The following is a 15,940-nucleotide window of genomic DNA, read 5'->3' as shown; positions in this document are numbered from 1 at the left end:
GCACGGTTAAGTTGGTTAATTTTCATGTGTTTCCCCCCCCCCCCCCCCATTTAAACAAATGTTTCTGAAAACAGTGCATTTTTGTTTAAGGACTGTTCTCTGGCTGCAGTCCAAAGATTTTAATAGGTAGTATCTTTGTATCATCGCTCACTAAAAAAAGGAAAAAAAAAATGGCCTCGTATTCCTGAATTCTTCCTAGAATAATTATTATGAATTACATCAAGAGTCTAACGAATGCTTAGAATTTTTTGTGTGTGTTTTGCTTCTCAGTTTTCTTATTTAATTCTATTTTCATTGCCTTGTGGTCAGAAAGGTGGTCTGGAAACACGCCTCATCGTTGGAGACGCCCCACCCATAGTCACAGGGTATACGTTATGTTCTCTGTACGAACAGAGTGTCAATATATTTCGGCAACGATGATCGGGACAGATATTTTGGTGCCTCTGCTCTACTGCTGCATGGCATAGTAAAAGATCTAAGTTCTTACACTCCTGTGTCCAGTGTCAAGTTTAGCTGGTCAGCAAAGTCCAACACATCACAAGTCTGGAAGACAACAGAGGTAGATCGCTGGGAGGGAGGTGTCTCTGCTTGCATGAATCACAGGGATGGATTCTATGAGGGTCATGGTATTAAGTAGGCAGACACATTCCATTTTTTTTTTTTAAAGCCCTTTTTGAGATGTGTTGACCGCTCACGTCCATGGACGGGCACCGCATTATTCCAGAGCATTCTGAGCTCAGTGAGGCATGTTGAACTGCCTTTATTAGTTTGTAGCAATTAAACAGATGCATAGGGGATTTTCTGGACTATCTTTATCACGTGTAGTCTAGCTCAGAAAGGGCTCTGGGAACTGGTACAAGAAAGATCGAGTAACAGGCAGGGCAAGTGGGTTATCTCGGTGAAGACGTTTCTCTTTAAAGTGCTCAGGTGATGGATGACACCCACTCGCCACCATGCCAGCGTTGTCAGAGTGGCACTGACAGGAGACGATCTGATTAGCAAATGTCTGGAGCTGCAAATTCCCAGCTGACTTCTCCTAAGCTGCCTGTGGTCTCAAGGCGGCGTGCTGTGGTCCGCTGCCCTGCAGAGTAGCACCGAGAATTCCTCTAATTTTGATTTGTAAGCGTTTGGAAACTTCGGAAAGGTCAGATGACCGAAGTCCGCTCCCCTGGCAGGCAGAACCCCACATTCATCCTGTTTGGCTCTGATGCCAATGCATGCGAGGTGTTGGCTCTCTGGGGTTTCCACGTCATGCTTTTTCTCTTTTGTCTGTGGGCGCCAACTCGCACCTAGACCCTAACTTCGGCTCACAACCCCTCTCTGATGAACAGACCTGAACTGCCGAAGGGGGGGTGGTTTAAGACTGTCAGAAGCCTTACGTGTTCATTTTCTGGTCAAGAAGACTGAATGCAGCCCAATGCAAATATTTAATCAGGCACTTTTGAGGATTACCGCCGAACATTCGGTGTCGGCCCGTAGTGTGGTATTGTGGTAGTTAAGGGACTTGTCCAAAGGCCCACAGCCCAGCAGCTGAGCTGTGACTGTGACCAGAGTCCCTGGGTGGACACCTTCGTCACTGCCGCACGTGCCATTTTGGTTTCTGCACTTCCCGCTCTTAGCCCCTTTCCTTCAAAGATCTGTTTCACAGCAGTGCTTTTATTCTTGAGGAGGTGGAAGGGAACCAAGCAAAGACACAAACGGGGGGTGGCGAGTAGATACGCAGATAGGCTGATAAATATTTTACATCCGAAAAATGAGCATAAAATGCAAAAGGGTCTTCAGAGGTCAAAAACGATGCCACGAGTAGGTAAATAGCTCAAGTATCCTGCGCGTTGGGTACCTATCTTCTGGTACTAGCTTTTCTCATTCAGTTATCTCGCCATGTGCTTGATAAATAAAGATAAGATACATAAAACAAGCAGCCTTCCCTTGAGAAACTCATCACCCAGTAAGAAGCTACAGACAAGTGAATAAAGCAGAATTCAGCGCGGTAAGTACCGTGCAAATATTTACGCAGCCGAGAATAACGCAGCGGACAGAATAGATGTTCTCATATTCTCCCAGGGGCAGTAAGACAGCACAGTGTGCAAAGAACGGGCCAGAGAAAATGCTGCTACCTGCTGCCTGGGCTGCTCTGGACGGAGGTAAAGACAGCGCTCCTGTCCCTTGGGGCTAGGTCGCATCTAGGTCAGCGTTGGAAGCACAGGAAGTAACTGGGCCGAGGGCCTGGGGTTCTATAACCAACTTTGGGTAATGTCAGGGAACGAAGGCTGCATCGCGGAGCAGACGGGCACTCTAAGGTTTCCACATGGAATTGAGTACTTTGCAAGGCAGTGAACCCAAGACCCTCACTCCTATTAAGGGAGCAGTAAGAGCCTGTTCAATTTGCAGAAACTTCCTAACAGTTTCTCTCTGCTTATCTACTGGAGCTAAACGCCCCTGGTGTCTGAATTAGCCTCCACGTAGCCTTCCCCCTCCCCCTGTCGCCGCCGGAACTTAGGACCAGAGACACTGATCCCGATCGTCTAGAACAGATCCCTCGGCAGGGCCAGCTTGTGCAGAGTGAGGAGCAGGGCAAGCAGCAACCCCCACCTCAGGCAGCACCTTGACCTGGCAGCAACACCAGTCACTTCTGGGAAAGGAACGTGCTTTTGTGTCCCGAAGCCTGGACGTGCGGTGGGGGTAGAGACCAAGCAGGTGAGTGGACGGGGAGAGGGAGAGAAGAGATGGGCTGCTCAGGCGGCTGCAGACTCCCCTGGCCCCCTTCCCTCCGTGGGGGTGGCCACACGTGGCCCTCCGCCGGGATTCGCAGACAGACCCCGCCTCCCCGGTCACTTCTACCAGTCACCCCAGGGGCAGCGGTCGTCGTAGAAGGGCAGCGCCAGCAAATGGCACAGGTCACAATCCCGGGTCATGGGAGCAGTTTCAACCTCGAAAATTCCCGTGGGCGTGGCGGCTGGAAAGGCCCTCAGAGATGGGCATGTCCGGTGCGTCAGGGACACATGGAGGAGGAGGAAGACGGGCAGGGCTGGGGCACGTCACACTGCATGTACACCAAGCCGCCAGACTCCTCAAGCTGTGCCCGTCCCACCGAGCCAGGCAGCCGCGGCCTCTGGAGGCCCTTCCTCTCCATCTCCCCTCGTGACACTCGCAGGGAAGAATCTGGGTCCTACAGATTCACCTCCACATTTCAGGTAGGAAGACAGGTCAGAGAGGGGAAGTGACTCGTCCCAGATCAGGGCTGGCACCTGATCTGGATTGCGGGTTTGGGATCCTTTGTCCGGTGCTCATGTCACGAAATGGCACGGTCTCCCTGACGAAACGCCCTTAGTCACAGCTCAAGCCTTCCCCTGCGCGTTTTCATCCACAAAGATGTGCAAAGCATCCAAAACGTTAACCCAGACCAATCCAAAAAGCAGACGCGTTCCCTATGTTGCCGCCCCAGGCCCTGGAGGCCCTGAGTCTTTTTACCTTCAAATGCCCGTGCAGCGTCCACGAGGTGGGACCAATCTAAACCCGTGGCCGTGTCCGGGAGGGGCATCAGGCCAGGATCTGCGCACTTGGACTTATCCGATAAGGACCCATCGGAGAACCAGAACTCATCTAAACGGGAACAAAACCAGAGCGTCAGTCGGATGGCAGTGCAGGGCCCGGGCGGCCCCTCCAAGGGGCCAGGGAACTTCTTCCAACAGACCTCTGGCCCCCAGGACAAAAGGAGACAGTGTGGTGCCGTCGCCCCCAAAACACACAGCTGGAGAAACGGAGGTCTGCAGGAAAGCCATGACCTACAGGCTCACTTAGAGGTCGGCCGGCAACGCCCCGGGGTGGGAGGGTTTTAGAATGGATGGATTCTGATGGCACAGTATCGGAATCTCACGGTTTTCTTCCAGGGCAGGGCTTTCCCCGAGGACATCCATCCGAGTCTGACTGTCTGCAGTACGATTCCTGCTTTCTTCAGGGGTTACTTCCCCCTTTCAAGTGTTGCAAGCTTCTACTGTAAACAAGGTTCGGCACACTCTCTCTCTAGCCTGACTGATGGCTTAAGAAGCTTCCTGAAGAACACGGTTATGTAAGCTGAGCACCGCAAGTTCAAGATGCCCCAAATATCAGCTGGTTATAAAAAGGCAGGAAGACGAACCTTGTCTTCAGTGTTCACAGGCAAGGAAGAGAAGGGACAGTACAGTCTCTTTCAGCCTACGCACAAAAATGGGACTGGGGCTGCTCTGCTGACTTAATGAGGTGGCTTGATCCCCGGCAAAACCAGAAACCCCTTGCCTTCCAGCATCGGTTTGCCTTCCTTTGGACCTTTTAGGTTTCTTTTTCTTTTCCACCTGTCATCACGGGACTTGAAGTGTTTATGTCATGGATAATACTAGTTGTTAGAACTCACTACGCATCTGAGGACAAATTTTTTTTTTTTGAGAGAGAGACAGCCTGAGTGGGGGAGGGGCGGAGAGACGGGGAGAGAGAGAGAGAGAGACAGAGAGAATCCCAAGCAGGCTACCTGTGCTATTCGCGTGGGAGCCTGATGCAGGGCTCGAACTCACAAACCCTGAGATCACGACCTGAGCTGACATCAAGAGTCAGGCACTTGACTGACTGAGCCACCCCGGCAACCCTGAGGACAGATTTTTCAAAGGCTTCAACCGGACTTTCTTGGACATGTCGTTTCTGAACCTGCCCCAAACGTTGCATGCAGCTGCTTGTGAACACATCTGCCTAATGAGACCAATCAAAATAATGACCACCTGGTTGTCTGAGCCTGCAATTAAGTTAAGTAAGGGGCATAATTAACCCAATGCACCTGTAATTTTTGTTCCCACACCCTTTGGGGTAGCTGTGAAATGCAGGCATCTGGACAGAGAGAGAGCACGGTGGTGTTTGACCTTGAAGGGCACTCACGGTCCTTCTGCCCTCTTGACGTCTTCACATGACCTCTCAGCCCACCCCCACCCGGGGCGGGGTGGCCAATCAAACTCCTCTATTTTCAGCACTACCACGTTTAGCCGCGGGGATATTCCAACGACCCGGTCCCAGCCTCCACTGCGAAGGGAGCCCAGTTGCGGAGCGCTCACCGCTCCCTCCTCTCCTGACCTGGTTCTCGGGAACCTAGGAAGACAGAGGTAGGCAGAGGCTGGGCTGAGGCCCCCTCGCAGACCTCAGGCCTTTTAGGGTTAAGGTTCAACCCCCGAGGCAGAAAGGTAAGGAAGCCCCCGGATTTTCCATCACTTGCCAATCACTTTGTCTCTCAAACACATTGGCTCCTTTGCTTAAAATAGGCTTTCCAAAGCCAAGTGTGGAGGAATTATTTGACTCGGTGGCCATTACTTTTGTCGCTGATTTGCATGGGACCAGAGTTCTTCAGGAATGAGGTTAAGAGTGTGGCAGCGCGGGGAAGGGTGCACCAGGCAGGCTGGAACCTGTGTGCCCCAGGGCGCTCTCCCTCCAACCCCCGCCTCTCCTTCCCTCTTGGGAGAGGAAACACCAGGCACTGGAAAATGATTCAGGTAAGTGAACATTTCGACAGAAAGTACACTCTGATAGTCGTGTTTTACTAACAAATGCCAGCCTGAGGATTTTCTCTGCCTTTACAGAGAAACAATCCTTCCCCTGAGCTTCTGGCCCTGGAAAGCCCAGAATCAGGCCCAACGCATGCTGCGTGTGCAGTCGCCCTTCTTCCCTGCCGGCACCGGGCAATAGCATCCTTTCTGGCTCTGACAGGAGCCACGTGAAGAGAGAGGCAGAATGCAGGCTGGTTGGGGCACTAGGCGAATGTCCCTGTACCCCCCGCCCCGCCCCCACCACTTGTCCCTCCAGCATTTCTGAGCTCAAAAAGCTACCTTCCCCAGACACCCACGGAGCACTGACCATGGGGGGACCTGACAGTCTTGGGTCAAAGGATGAATGCTTTGACTATTCCTGAGTGCCCTAAGATTCCACAATACGTGGCCATCTGTAATTAAGCCAAGGCACAAATCTGAATCTTGGTGGCCAGGAAACCAAAGCTGAGAGGGAGAGAGGGAGGGAGGGAGGGAGGGGCGGAGGGAGGGAGGGGGCCCAGCAGGACTGGTCCACCTGCTCTGTAGGTGTGCTTGCTGCCCTGGACACAAGTCACGCAGAAGCCGCATGCCAAGCCCGTGAGGACTCCAGGATCTGGGAATGTATCGGGGCGTAAGTTTCACAACCAGAGGCAAGCCTCGGGCGTGCTCACTTCCTCCGACTTGTATGGAGATGCAGGGGGCAAAAGGAGGGAAATGGGATTTGTGAGATTTCTTTTTTATTACAAACTAGTATTCCCTCTTCCCCAGGTGTGAATGAAACTTTTGTGTTTGACACCATAGGGCTGGCAAAGACGGTCAGTGGATTAGGAAGGCTTCTTTCCCCCGGGATTTACTTGGAGCCTAGTTAGCCATGTATCTATGACGTGTCATCATTTCTCAGCACGCAGAAAGGTCCCAGGGTCACTGACACTCACCTTAAACGGAGTAAGAGCATCTAAATTCTCCGAGTTCTCAAAATGAAAAGCACCTCAATTTCTTTTCAATTGCTTGGAAGATCATATAATTGGCAAAACATAAATTTTATTTATTTATTTTTTTGGTCTGAGAGTCCGAATCACCAAAAATCCTTTAGAACGTCCTTGCTGGATGTGAGGTTATCACTACTGCCATCATCGAGATGATGCTTACCCAGCATCTCCTATGTTCCAGGCACCAGCAGGTACTATAGGACCAGGAAGACACAGCTTCCGCCCTTGAGGAGCCCGGTCAGCAAGCAGATGAATGCTGCTGGTGCTGGTCCGGTGGGGGTTTGGGGAAGGTGCACACCACGGCAGCTGTGACTGGGTTGTTTCCGGAGTCTTACAGATGCGGAAGAAAAGGCACCCCTTGTCTTTGTTATTTCCAAAGCTCGTGTGACGTCAGGAGCGCACCCTGCCCTTTCAGCCAATTCAAAGGAGAAAGTGGCTCGGGGAGTCTGAAAGGTGGCTAACGTCTAGGCATGGACACCTGGCCCCTGCTCTCCGGCCTGGACACTGATGTCGTGACTTCCTGTTTGTTTATCCACAACCGGAAGGCACAATGACCGTCTGTATCAGGGGTGCCTTTGTTTGTTGTTATAAATGTTGACGAGTCCTCCTGATGGTCAGACAGCTGAGGTTTGGGCAATTCCTCTCGAAATACCACTGGATGTTTATTACAGGGGAGACTGGGAACCTCTGAGAAAGAGAAAGCAGCACCCTCGTGGATCAGCCAGACCCCCTGCCTCTGATGGCCCACGGGCACGTTCTGCAATGCCAACTGTGGCCAGGGTCATCTTCTGCCTATAAGCAGCTCTTACCACCTGTACCCCACACACTGGGCCTATGCCTGGGTCTGTAGCATCATGCGGGCGTACTGAATTACCGAGAAAATACTCGTTTGATTTATTCTAAACTACCCCCTTCTTTAAGCTTCAAGGGGCATCCTTTGGGAGGTGCTAGGTCAAAACTCCAGGATTTGGAAACATGCATAAGTTAATACTCTCTTCTTATCTTCTGAAACTTAAGAACTCTTGTGAGTTCTATGCTCTTAGGAAGATTTCTCCCATTCCTTGGAGAGTTTTGATCTCCATAAAACAAAAAACAAAAAAGAGGGATTCTCACAAAAGACCCCGGATAGCCAAAGCAGTCTTGAAAAAGAAAAACAAAGATGGGGGCATCACAATTCCAGACTTCAAGTTATAGTACAAAGCTGTACCGATCAAAACAGTATGGTACACACACACACACACACACACACACACACACACACACCAATGGAACAGAATAGAAAGCCCAGAAATAAACGTACAACTATATGGTCAATAAATCTTTGACAAAGGAGGCAAAAATGTGTAATGGGAAAAAGTCTCTTCGACAAATGGTGTTGGGAAAACTGGACAGTGACACGCCGAAGGAGGAAACCATATGACCTTCTTACACCATGCACAAAAATAAACTCAAAATGAATTAAGGGCCTAAATGTGAGACTCAAAACCATAAAAATCCTAGAAGAGAGCACAGGCAGTAATATCTCTGACATCAGCCGTAACAACATTTTTCTACACAGGTCTCCTGAGACAAGGGAAACAAGAGGAGAAATAAAGAATCGGGACCACACTGGCACAAAAAGCTTCTGCACGGCAAAGGAAACTCAATAAAACAAAAAGACAACCTACCGAATGGAAGATGTTTGCAAATAATATTTCTGATAAAGGATCAGTATCTAAAACCTGCGAAGAACTTACACAACACCAAAAAAAAAAAAAAGAAAAGAAAAGAAAAAAAAGAAAAGAAAACCCAAATAATCCAATTAAAAACTGGGCACAAGACATGAACAGACATTTCTCCAAAGAAGACATAGAGATGGCCAAAGGATACGTGAAAAGATGCTCAACATCACTGATCATCGGGGAAATGCAAATCAAAACCACAATGAGATATCGTCTCACACCTGTCAGAATGGCTAATATCAAAAAGAAATACCAAATGCTGGCGAGGATGTGGAGAAAAAGGAACCCTCCTGCACTGCCGGTGGGAATGCAAACTGGTGAAGCCACGGTGGGAAACAGTGTGGAGGTGCCTCAAAAAATTAAAAATAAAATCTCCATATGATCCAGTATTTACCTGAAGAATACAAAAACACTAATTCGAAGGGATACATGCACTCCGATATTTACAGCAGCATTATTTACAACAGCCAAGGTACAGAAGCAGCCCTTCACTGAATAAAGCCAGGTACCCAACCGGTCAAGGAGGAAACAGATACTGGGCACATTTATCAATATCACTGGTTATCTGGCCTGTGAATCATGCATCCAAATGGCCATTCCCCATTTTTTTCTATGTGGGCCACAAAAGAAATTTTGTTCTGGAATCCAATAATAATGAAAACAAAGACCCTAAATGCAACGCAGAAGCATTTCAGAAACAGTTTCACTTGCTTCATCAGGCCATATTTCTATGCCTCCAAGTTGAAGACCTAATGATATAGCACATTTCAGGGACTTCACAGGAAATCTACATGAATTGTGATATCAATCACATCCAAAATGTGTTTGTGAGGGACTGGTCTCACAAGGTTGAATCAAGATCTTGATCTCCAGAGAAGAAAGAGTCTGAGACAGGTTCAGATGTGGGACAGGTACTAGCTAAAAATATCCGAACGAGAAGCCTGTGACTATAATAACAATTACCCGTGGAAAAGCTCCAGCAACATTCGCTGTAAAGAGACGAACTTGCTGACCAGTCCCTATTAGTGACAGATTCTCTCTGTGAGGATCCCGTGGTGGGAATGCTCCAGTTTTAAGGCTTACCCGAAGCACATGCACGCCTTCTGAGCATCTGCCTACGTCTTTCTACGTGGCTTCTAGAAGCTCGACGGAACGAACCTCCCCTCCAAGCTTTCACATGAAGCTAAGTCTCTGGGACTAAGAGAAAACAACTAGACAACCTCAATTCGTCCTCATTTCTCTCTTCAGACATCCGTTGTTCCGGTTCTGAACTACTCTCAGAGAGTGGGCTCTTCTTACAGAGGTTCTGCTGAGCGACCAGAAACCACAGAAAGTGAAGAATGACAAAAATCTGTGGATTCAAAAGGAACGACCACACAGGTTCAGTGCGGGCGTCAGACACGTTAGCACAAATTACTTCCAGCTCCCTTATCCACATCGTGTCATTTCACTCATGGAACCGACAGAACCTTTTCTGAGTAGTTTCTACAGGAAACTGAAGTCGCGTTGCCAAATCAGGTTTCAACAGAGAAGAGCCAGCGGCAAGGACCACGCTCACTGCTCTTCCCAGAGAAATGACCAGTGAAGACAGGTGAGGCAGTTTTGCACTTGAATCGTGAACAAGTAATGTGCCCTGCCTGTTTCCTACTTGCGCCTTTATACTTTGCAAATACTAAAAAAGGATGCATTTCTTCAGTAGGTGGACAGATAGAGAAGCTGTGGTACATCCAGACAATGGAATATTATCTAGTGCTGAAGAGAAAGAAACTGTCAAGCCGTGAAAAGACACGGAGTTCTCCTGAAAAAGCTACATACTGTATGATTCTAAGTATATGACATTTTGGAAAAGACAAAACAAGGGAGACAGTGAAAAGATCAGCGGTTGCCATACTGCTGTGGTGGATACATGTCATTTGGCACTGTCCAGACCCACAGCGTGTATGGCATCGAGACTGAATCCTAATGTGAGCCAACGATGGACTCTGGTTCATGACGGTGTGTCAATGCAGGTTCACGGATTGTAGCAAATGTACCCTGGGTGAGAGACGCTGATCGCGAGGGAGGCTGTGCATGTGTGGGGGCAGGGGTATCCGGGAACCCCCTGTGCCTTCTGCTAAGTTTTGCTGCGAACCTAGAACTGCTCTTAAAAAAAAAAAAATTTTTTTTTCATTAAAAAAAAAGTAAAGTAAAAAAAAAAGTATCTTTCACAATGGAAGCAGTGAAGGGTGAATATAAGAATTACATCGACGCACAGGCCACAGATTTCATGACCACACATCAAGTATTAGAAATGAAAGAAATAACATCTGCGAGAAAACAGTCTTACTGATTTTACGCACGCTTTCAAGAGGACGTTAAATTTACCTATTTACAAAAAAGGAAAAACATTTAGAGAAATATTAGGTTATTAGAATATGTCTGACCTTTCATGGGGTTATCAAGAAGGAGTTTAAAGGTTTCTTCAATTTAGGCAAATTGACTCATTATAGCAGGCAGGATATTATGTTACTTAAAGAAATAGATTAAGGATTTTATGAGACAAGGTTCATTTCCAATTATGTTCAACATTAGAAGAAGCACTATTAGAACTTTTATTTCATTTAGCCTGAGATTTCCACACATATTATGAAGTTCAAATTGGTTCTAAAGATAATGCTTTTTATGAAATAAAAAAAAAAAAACGGATAATGAATGTAGTTCTGATTAAATCCTTAATCATCCCGTACACTAGAAATTAAATTCTGACAAAGGAAACAAAGCCAGAGTAAAAAAAAATTAGCACCCTTAAACGCTGACACCACGTAAAAGTCAAAGATTTTAAGATCTGAAGGAAAATCGTGTAGAAATTACCCAGTCTGTGACCCCTAAACTGGAGTAAACCGGACACAGAGCGCATGAATGATGAACACAGGGTTATTCCACCACCCACGGGGAAAGTCAGGTTGAAGACCCACGGCTCCCGAGCCCATCTACCACCTTGCCCATCCCCTGGTGCTCAATGTCAGGGACAGAGGGAAACCAAACCTTCCTCCTTGCTTGCTGCCCAATGGAAATTCTACCTCCCGTGCCACTTCTGCCTTTATAAAATCAGGTCTTAGGTATTTTTTTCTTATACACACACATATATCTTTTATTTATATAGTCATGACTCGATAAAAAACGTTGAATGTGGGCTTTTCAATATTCTTCAACACTCGCGGCACTGCTTAAGTTCTAAAAAGTATCCACTCTGATGCTTGTATCATATTGAAAAAAAATTAAAAAAAAAAAAGGAAAGAAAAGCAGATGCACCAAATAATATGTATCTTAAAAAAGAAACCTAACCCCTCCCAAATCTCTACGGGGCACAACCCGAAGGGCCCCCGCGTACGGAAGTTCAGCCCCCGCACACTTACTTCTCAGGCTCCCCAAGCTGGGCGCCGGGTGGGTGCGGGGGGGCAGCGTGCTGTGGTAGGGTGGGGTGGTGCTGAACAGAATGTCGTTGGGCAGGGCTTGGTCAAGTATTGAACTTCGCGAACTGCCAAAGGAAGACCCCCTCCGATTGCTGCAGATGCTCTCATCAGAGAGGGTGCGGTAGAGCGAGCGTCTTGGAGACAGGTTCCCATAGAACGAAAACTAGGGTGGGGGGGAGAAGGGGGAAGAGAGACACAAAAGAGTTGAAAGCATGGAATTTCTCTGACTAAATCCAGCAATACAAGTACCACCGTGATAGCATCTCTGAGTTCTCCCTAGGCAGGCAGGCATCAACCATTAGCTCAGGAATGCTAAACCAGGCACGTGGGTCATCTAGGCAAACACACCAGGGCTCTGGTGCTGTTACTGGATTTGAATGTTTTCCTCCTTTGACATTCTGTGAACTACTATCATGAATTAGACAAGGGCAGCTTTATTAATTCTGAAATGTTAAATGGAACCTCCATAACCTTATAACACCGCCAGGTCCTGGAAATATGGAAGGTTGCCATTTCGGGCACAGTTATGCAAAAGCACACATAGCGTGGGCTTGATTTTAATTTGAAATGACTACGTTTTAATATCAGGCAATTTCTGTATCAATCCACTGCAATGTGAGGTTCAATCTCATCCAAAAAAAATAAATAAATAAATAAAACCAATTTTGAACACTGAGGCTCTCTAGGCCACACAAGCAGGTTCAAGAAGCAATGGTTATCAGTCCAGTAAAATCTTGTCTACTTAAAAGCGATCCCCCACAGGAGTCTATTATAATTGTTGAAAATGGAGGTATAGTAATCGATCATTACCGGATTTAAGGGAACCACTGAAATTATTGTGTTAACTCGCAGACAGGGTAGGGAGAATTCTTACTCAAGAAGCAGCAGTCAAACTACTCAAAAAAATTAAATCAGATCTGACTTTCCAACTTCGTCTTCTGCATACCGAACCACATTCCTTTTATATAAACAATAGTAAAAGCCAGAATGTTTGCATCAAACAAACACAGAAATGGCTATTTACATTTGTGAGTGCAGCGAGAAAGCTAAACATATTTCTATTGTATGCGTTCCTTCCATTCTGTCTGCTCTGTCCAACTGGAATGTGTGTTGACTACAAAGTTAAATTTACACCATGAAAGGAAGGTGATTCGTCTTAGAAAGCGGGGGGGGGGACCCCACGTCAAGGAGAGAAGTTCATTTCTATGAAAAGAACAGCTATCTGCCCCTTTTTACAAGGCTGCACCCAAGCTTATACAGTACCGTATATGTGATTTGATACAAGTTTAGAAAAAAAAAAAAAAAAAAAAAGAGGCTCATTATGATCGAGTTCTTCTGGGATTCCCTCTTCACACACACCAGCAGGTTCTTCAGAACATGATTACAGGAGCATTAGATTAAAGCAGCTTTCAGGTAGTATCTAATTAGAGTGTTATTCTAAGAACACAATTAGGTTAATTGCAGTATTGTTTTATTATAGAGAAGACAGGAGCACACAGACTTGGTGTTTACCCTGATCCCAGTCAACATGGCAATGCCTCATATGTATATATATATATATATATATATATATATATATATATATATGTATGTTTTTCTTTTCATTTGGACGAGAGAGAGCACTGGATGAGAAGGGAGAAGATCTGACTTCCATTCCTGACTCTGACACCCTACATTTATATGAACTTCTCACTTCACCACATAGGGACCCAGGAACTTGCAAAAAGAGGAGACTGAGCTAAATGACCGGCAGGTTCTTTCGAATCCTTTCTGTTACGTAACCAAGTGGTTTAAGAGACTGTAATAACAGCGAAGCTACAACTTGTTAACAAGAAGTGATCTAACGTTAGCGGGGGTCTACTACGTGACGAATGAAGGTGTGCCACCGAATGTGAGTTGGCTTAGAAGACTGACACTTGGCCTTCCCTTGGGACTGACGGCGTGCTGCATGCTCTGTCATATTTACAGTGCCCGGCTTGGAGCAGAGGACAGATTTCTGTAACAAGTCAGGTAGTATGGATTTCATAGCTACTGCCTCTGATCACCCAGAATGTACCAGTGCTAAGAGGCTGTGGCTGTGTTATTTCTTCTCTCTGGTACACGTTTCATGGTCTCCTTTTTTCAGAGGACGACCCTGGGCCGGGAGGTCAAGTCACTTGCACAGAGTCACATGGCTGCTTGTCACTGGAGCTGGGATTTTCGGCCAGGCCTGCCTGCCCCTTGTCCTCTCCATCCATGCTAGAAAGTTGCCCTTCCTCACCTCCCCCGGGCTTGCCCTGCTGATAGAAAAACCCCCTGAAAACGGTCAGCCATGCACAGAGTACCAGGTAGAGTCATGACAGAGAACGCACGAGGGGGGACTCTGGAAACTTCCGAGCCTCTTTAGACTTTTCTTCGGTATTTCTGGTAACTGCAAAGCCTCATGAAAGTCGCTAACCTTTCTTCTCCCCTCCTCCACTAACGGACTGTCAGGAAGCATCAGTTTCAGAAAATCTTCTTTGGACAGAACATGTTGAGTTTCTGCAACAGCATCCCCCACCACGGTCTGGTGCTGGGTTGCCGTGGACAGGATCTCCATCTCACCATACAGCCTGTTGCACAGAAACAAAGCAGAGGGGAAGTTAAGAGGAGGGAGGGGTCAGCCCATTTGTAAAACGCGTGTAACCCGAAGGATTAAAATCCGCCGATTCCACCACCACCTACTCCTACGCGCAATTCTTAATTATGGAGTCAGGTCACTGCCGCGTTTGCTCCAGACCCCCGTGTCATTTTACACGTGTGAAATGAGCTCAACTCTAAAGGTAGATTTCTGAATAATTCAGAATCAAGTCAGATCCTTGAAGCCCTGGATGGGGAAAAAAAAATATAGCCTTTTTTTTTTTTTTTTTTAAGGCCGTGCTTTTTCTTTTCCCAATCTGTCAGAAAACACATTTTCAATAATTCATCAGAGATTATCATATGTCCTTTGCAGGAACACCTCCTTGCGTTTCTCAGAAGACTCGAGAGAACCCTCCTCTCGCAGGTAGACGACCGCACTGCCCCAGCTCACCCGGGCGACACAGAGAGAGGCACCCGAGGGAGCCTGAAATTTAAGAGTAATCGATTCAGGCGTGTGCCAAGCACGTTTTATTATTGGCAATTCCGCAAAGCCGTTTGGATAAATAAAGCAGCTGTCTCCCTTAATTATCAGGATATAAAAATGTATTTACGAACAACAAAAGACTGTCTAGCGGAATTACTGTTTTCAGCTCTTTTCCAGGGAGAAAACCAGGGACTCGATTTTTAAAAGTTTACTCTGGAAACTCAATCCGAGGAAGCGAACATTCCGGAGGACACAGTGAATCATCAGTGGCTGTACTGTCAGCAGTGAACGGCACTTGCCACATGACCTGAAATGCAATGTTCTAGGAATCCATGGCCCAGGGCCACAGGGCAACAGACCTGTATGTTATTGTCATGTGTCACTGAGATGACTCTATTTGAGAGGCAAGGCCATCTTGTCACAGTCCGACAGCTCACTGGGAAATTACCAGGGTAAGGAACTCACACGGACGTGCTCAAAATTAACAGTGATTATCTGGAAGTCTCTCTGGCTTTTGCTTTGTTGCTGAGGTAGGTCAGGTTGGGTCAAGGAGGGTTCCACAATGTGATGTTAAAGAGATGACTGGAAACTTCAGAGTTTTATCTTTTGTGTACAACGGGACATTGACATTCTCTAATCCTTTGTGGCACAAACGCACCGGACTTGGCCCATCCGTTTCAAAGCATCTTTTGGTGATAAGGTGGGACGCTGTTTCTGCTGTCTGCAGGTGTTCTAGATTCATCGCTTCCACATTACAGTGTGTTCCCTTGTTTCAGGAGCACTTGACTTAGCTGGACAAGTCCTGGGGTGCCTGCTGCCCCTGGGGTGCCTGTGCCCCCCCACAGGACGGGCACGGCACAGCACACAGAGATCCGGCCTGAGGCCCGGGTTCAAATCCCAGCACTAGCCTCGTGTGATGCGGGGAAGTAAAGCTTTGTCACCCACATGCCCAGACCTCCTCCTCACGATGCTCCTGACTCTGCCCTTCTTTTACTGAGAGGCCGTGCCTTCAAACCTGTGTGTTCAAATGCACAAACTCTGGGGGGGCTCGGGAGAGCAAAATGTCCAAATGGGCACCTGTCATCCCTCCCTGACTCTTGCAGAGAGCCCTCAAACAGTGCTTTCACACAGAACTCAGAAGGCTCCGGATGAATTT

The 15,940-nt window shown here is 47.3% G+C and overlaps 1 protein-coding gene across 7 annotated transcripts in view; it reads right to left on the bottom strand.

Annotated features, from left to right (window-relative positions):
* SIPA1L2 (signal induced proliferation associated 1 like 2) overlaps positions 1-15,940 on the bottom strand; it is a 223,951-nt gene that overhangs the window by 12,152 nt on the left and 195,859 nt on the right. For 5 of the 7 annotated variants that reach the window (XM_023240409.2, XM_023240411.2, XM_023240410.2 and 2 more), the window contains exons 17-19: positions 14,140-14,293; positions 11,646-11,865; positions 3,472-3,603 (exon numbers count right to left, since the gene is read on the bottom strand). In XM_023240409.2, coding sequence (XP_023096177.2) covers positions 3,472-3,603; positions 11,646-11,865; positions 14,140-14,293 — 506 coding nt within the window. The remainder of the gene's footprint in view (positions 1-3,471; positions 3,604-11,645; positions 11,866-14,139; positions 14,294-15,940) is intronic. The other 2 variants (XM_023240412.2, XM_023240413.2) reach the window with 1 other exon arrangement.

The sequence above is a fragment of the Felis catus genome, chromosome D2, assembly GCF_018350175.1.
Source record: "Felis catus isolate Fca126 chromosome D2, F.catus_Fca126_mat1.0, whole genome shotgun sequence".
Lineage (NCBI taxonomy): Eukaryota > Metazoa > Chordata > Mammalia > Carnivora > Felidae > Felis > Felis catus.
This window is presented reverse-complemented; position numbering and strand designations above follow the sequence as displayed.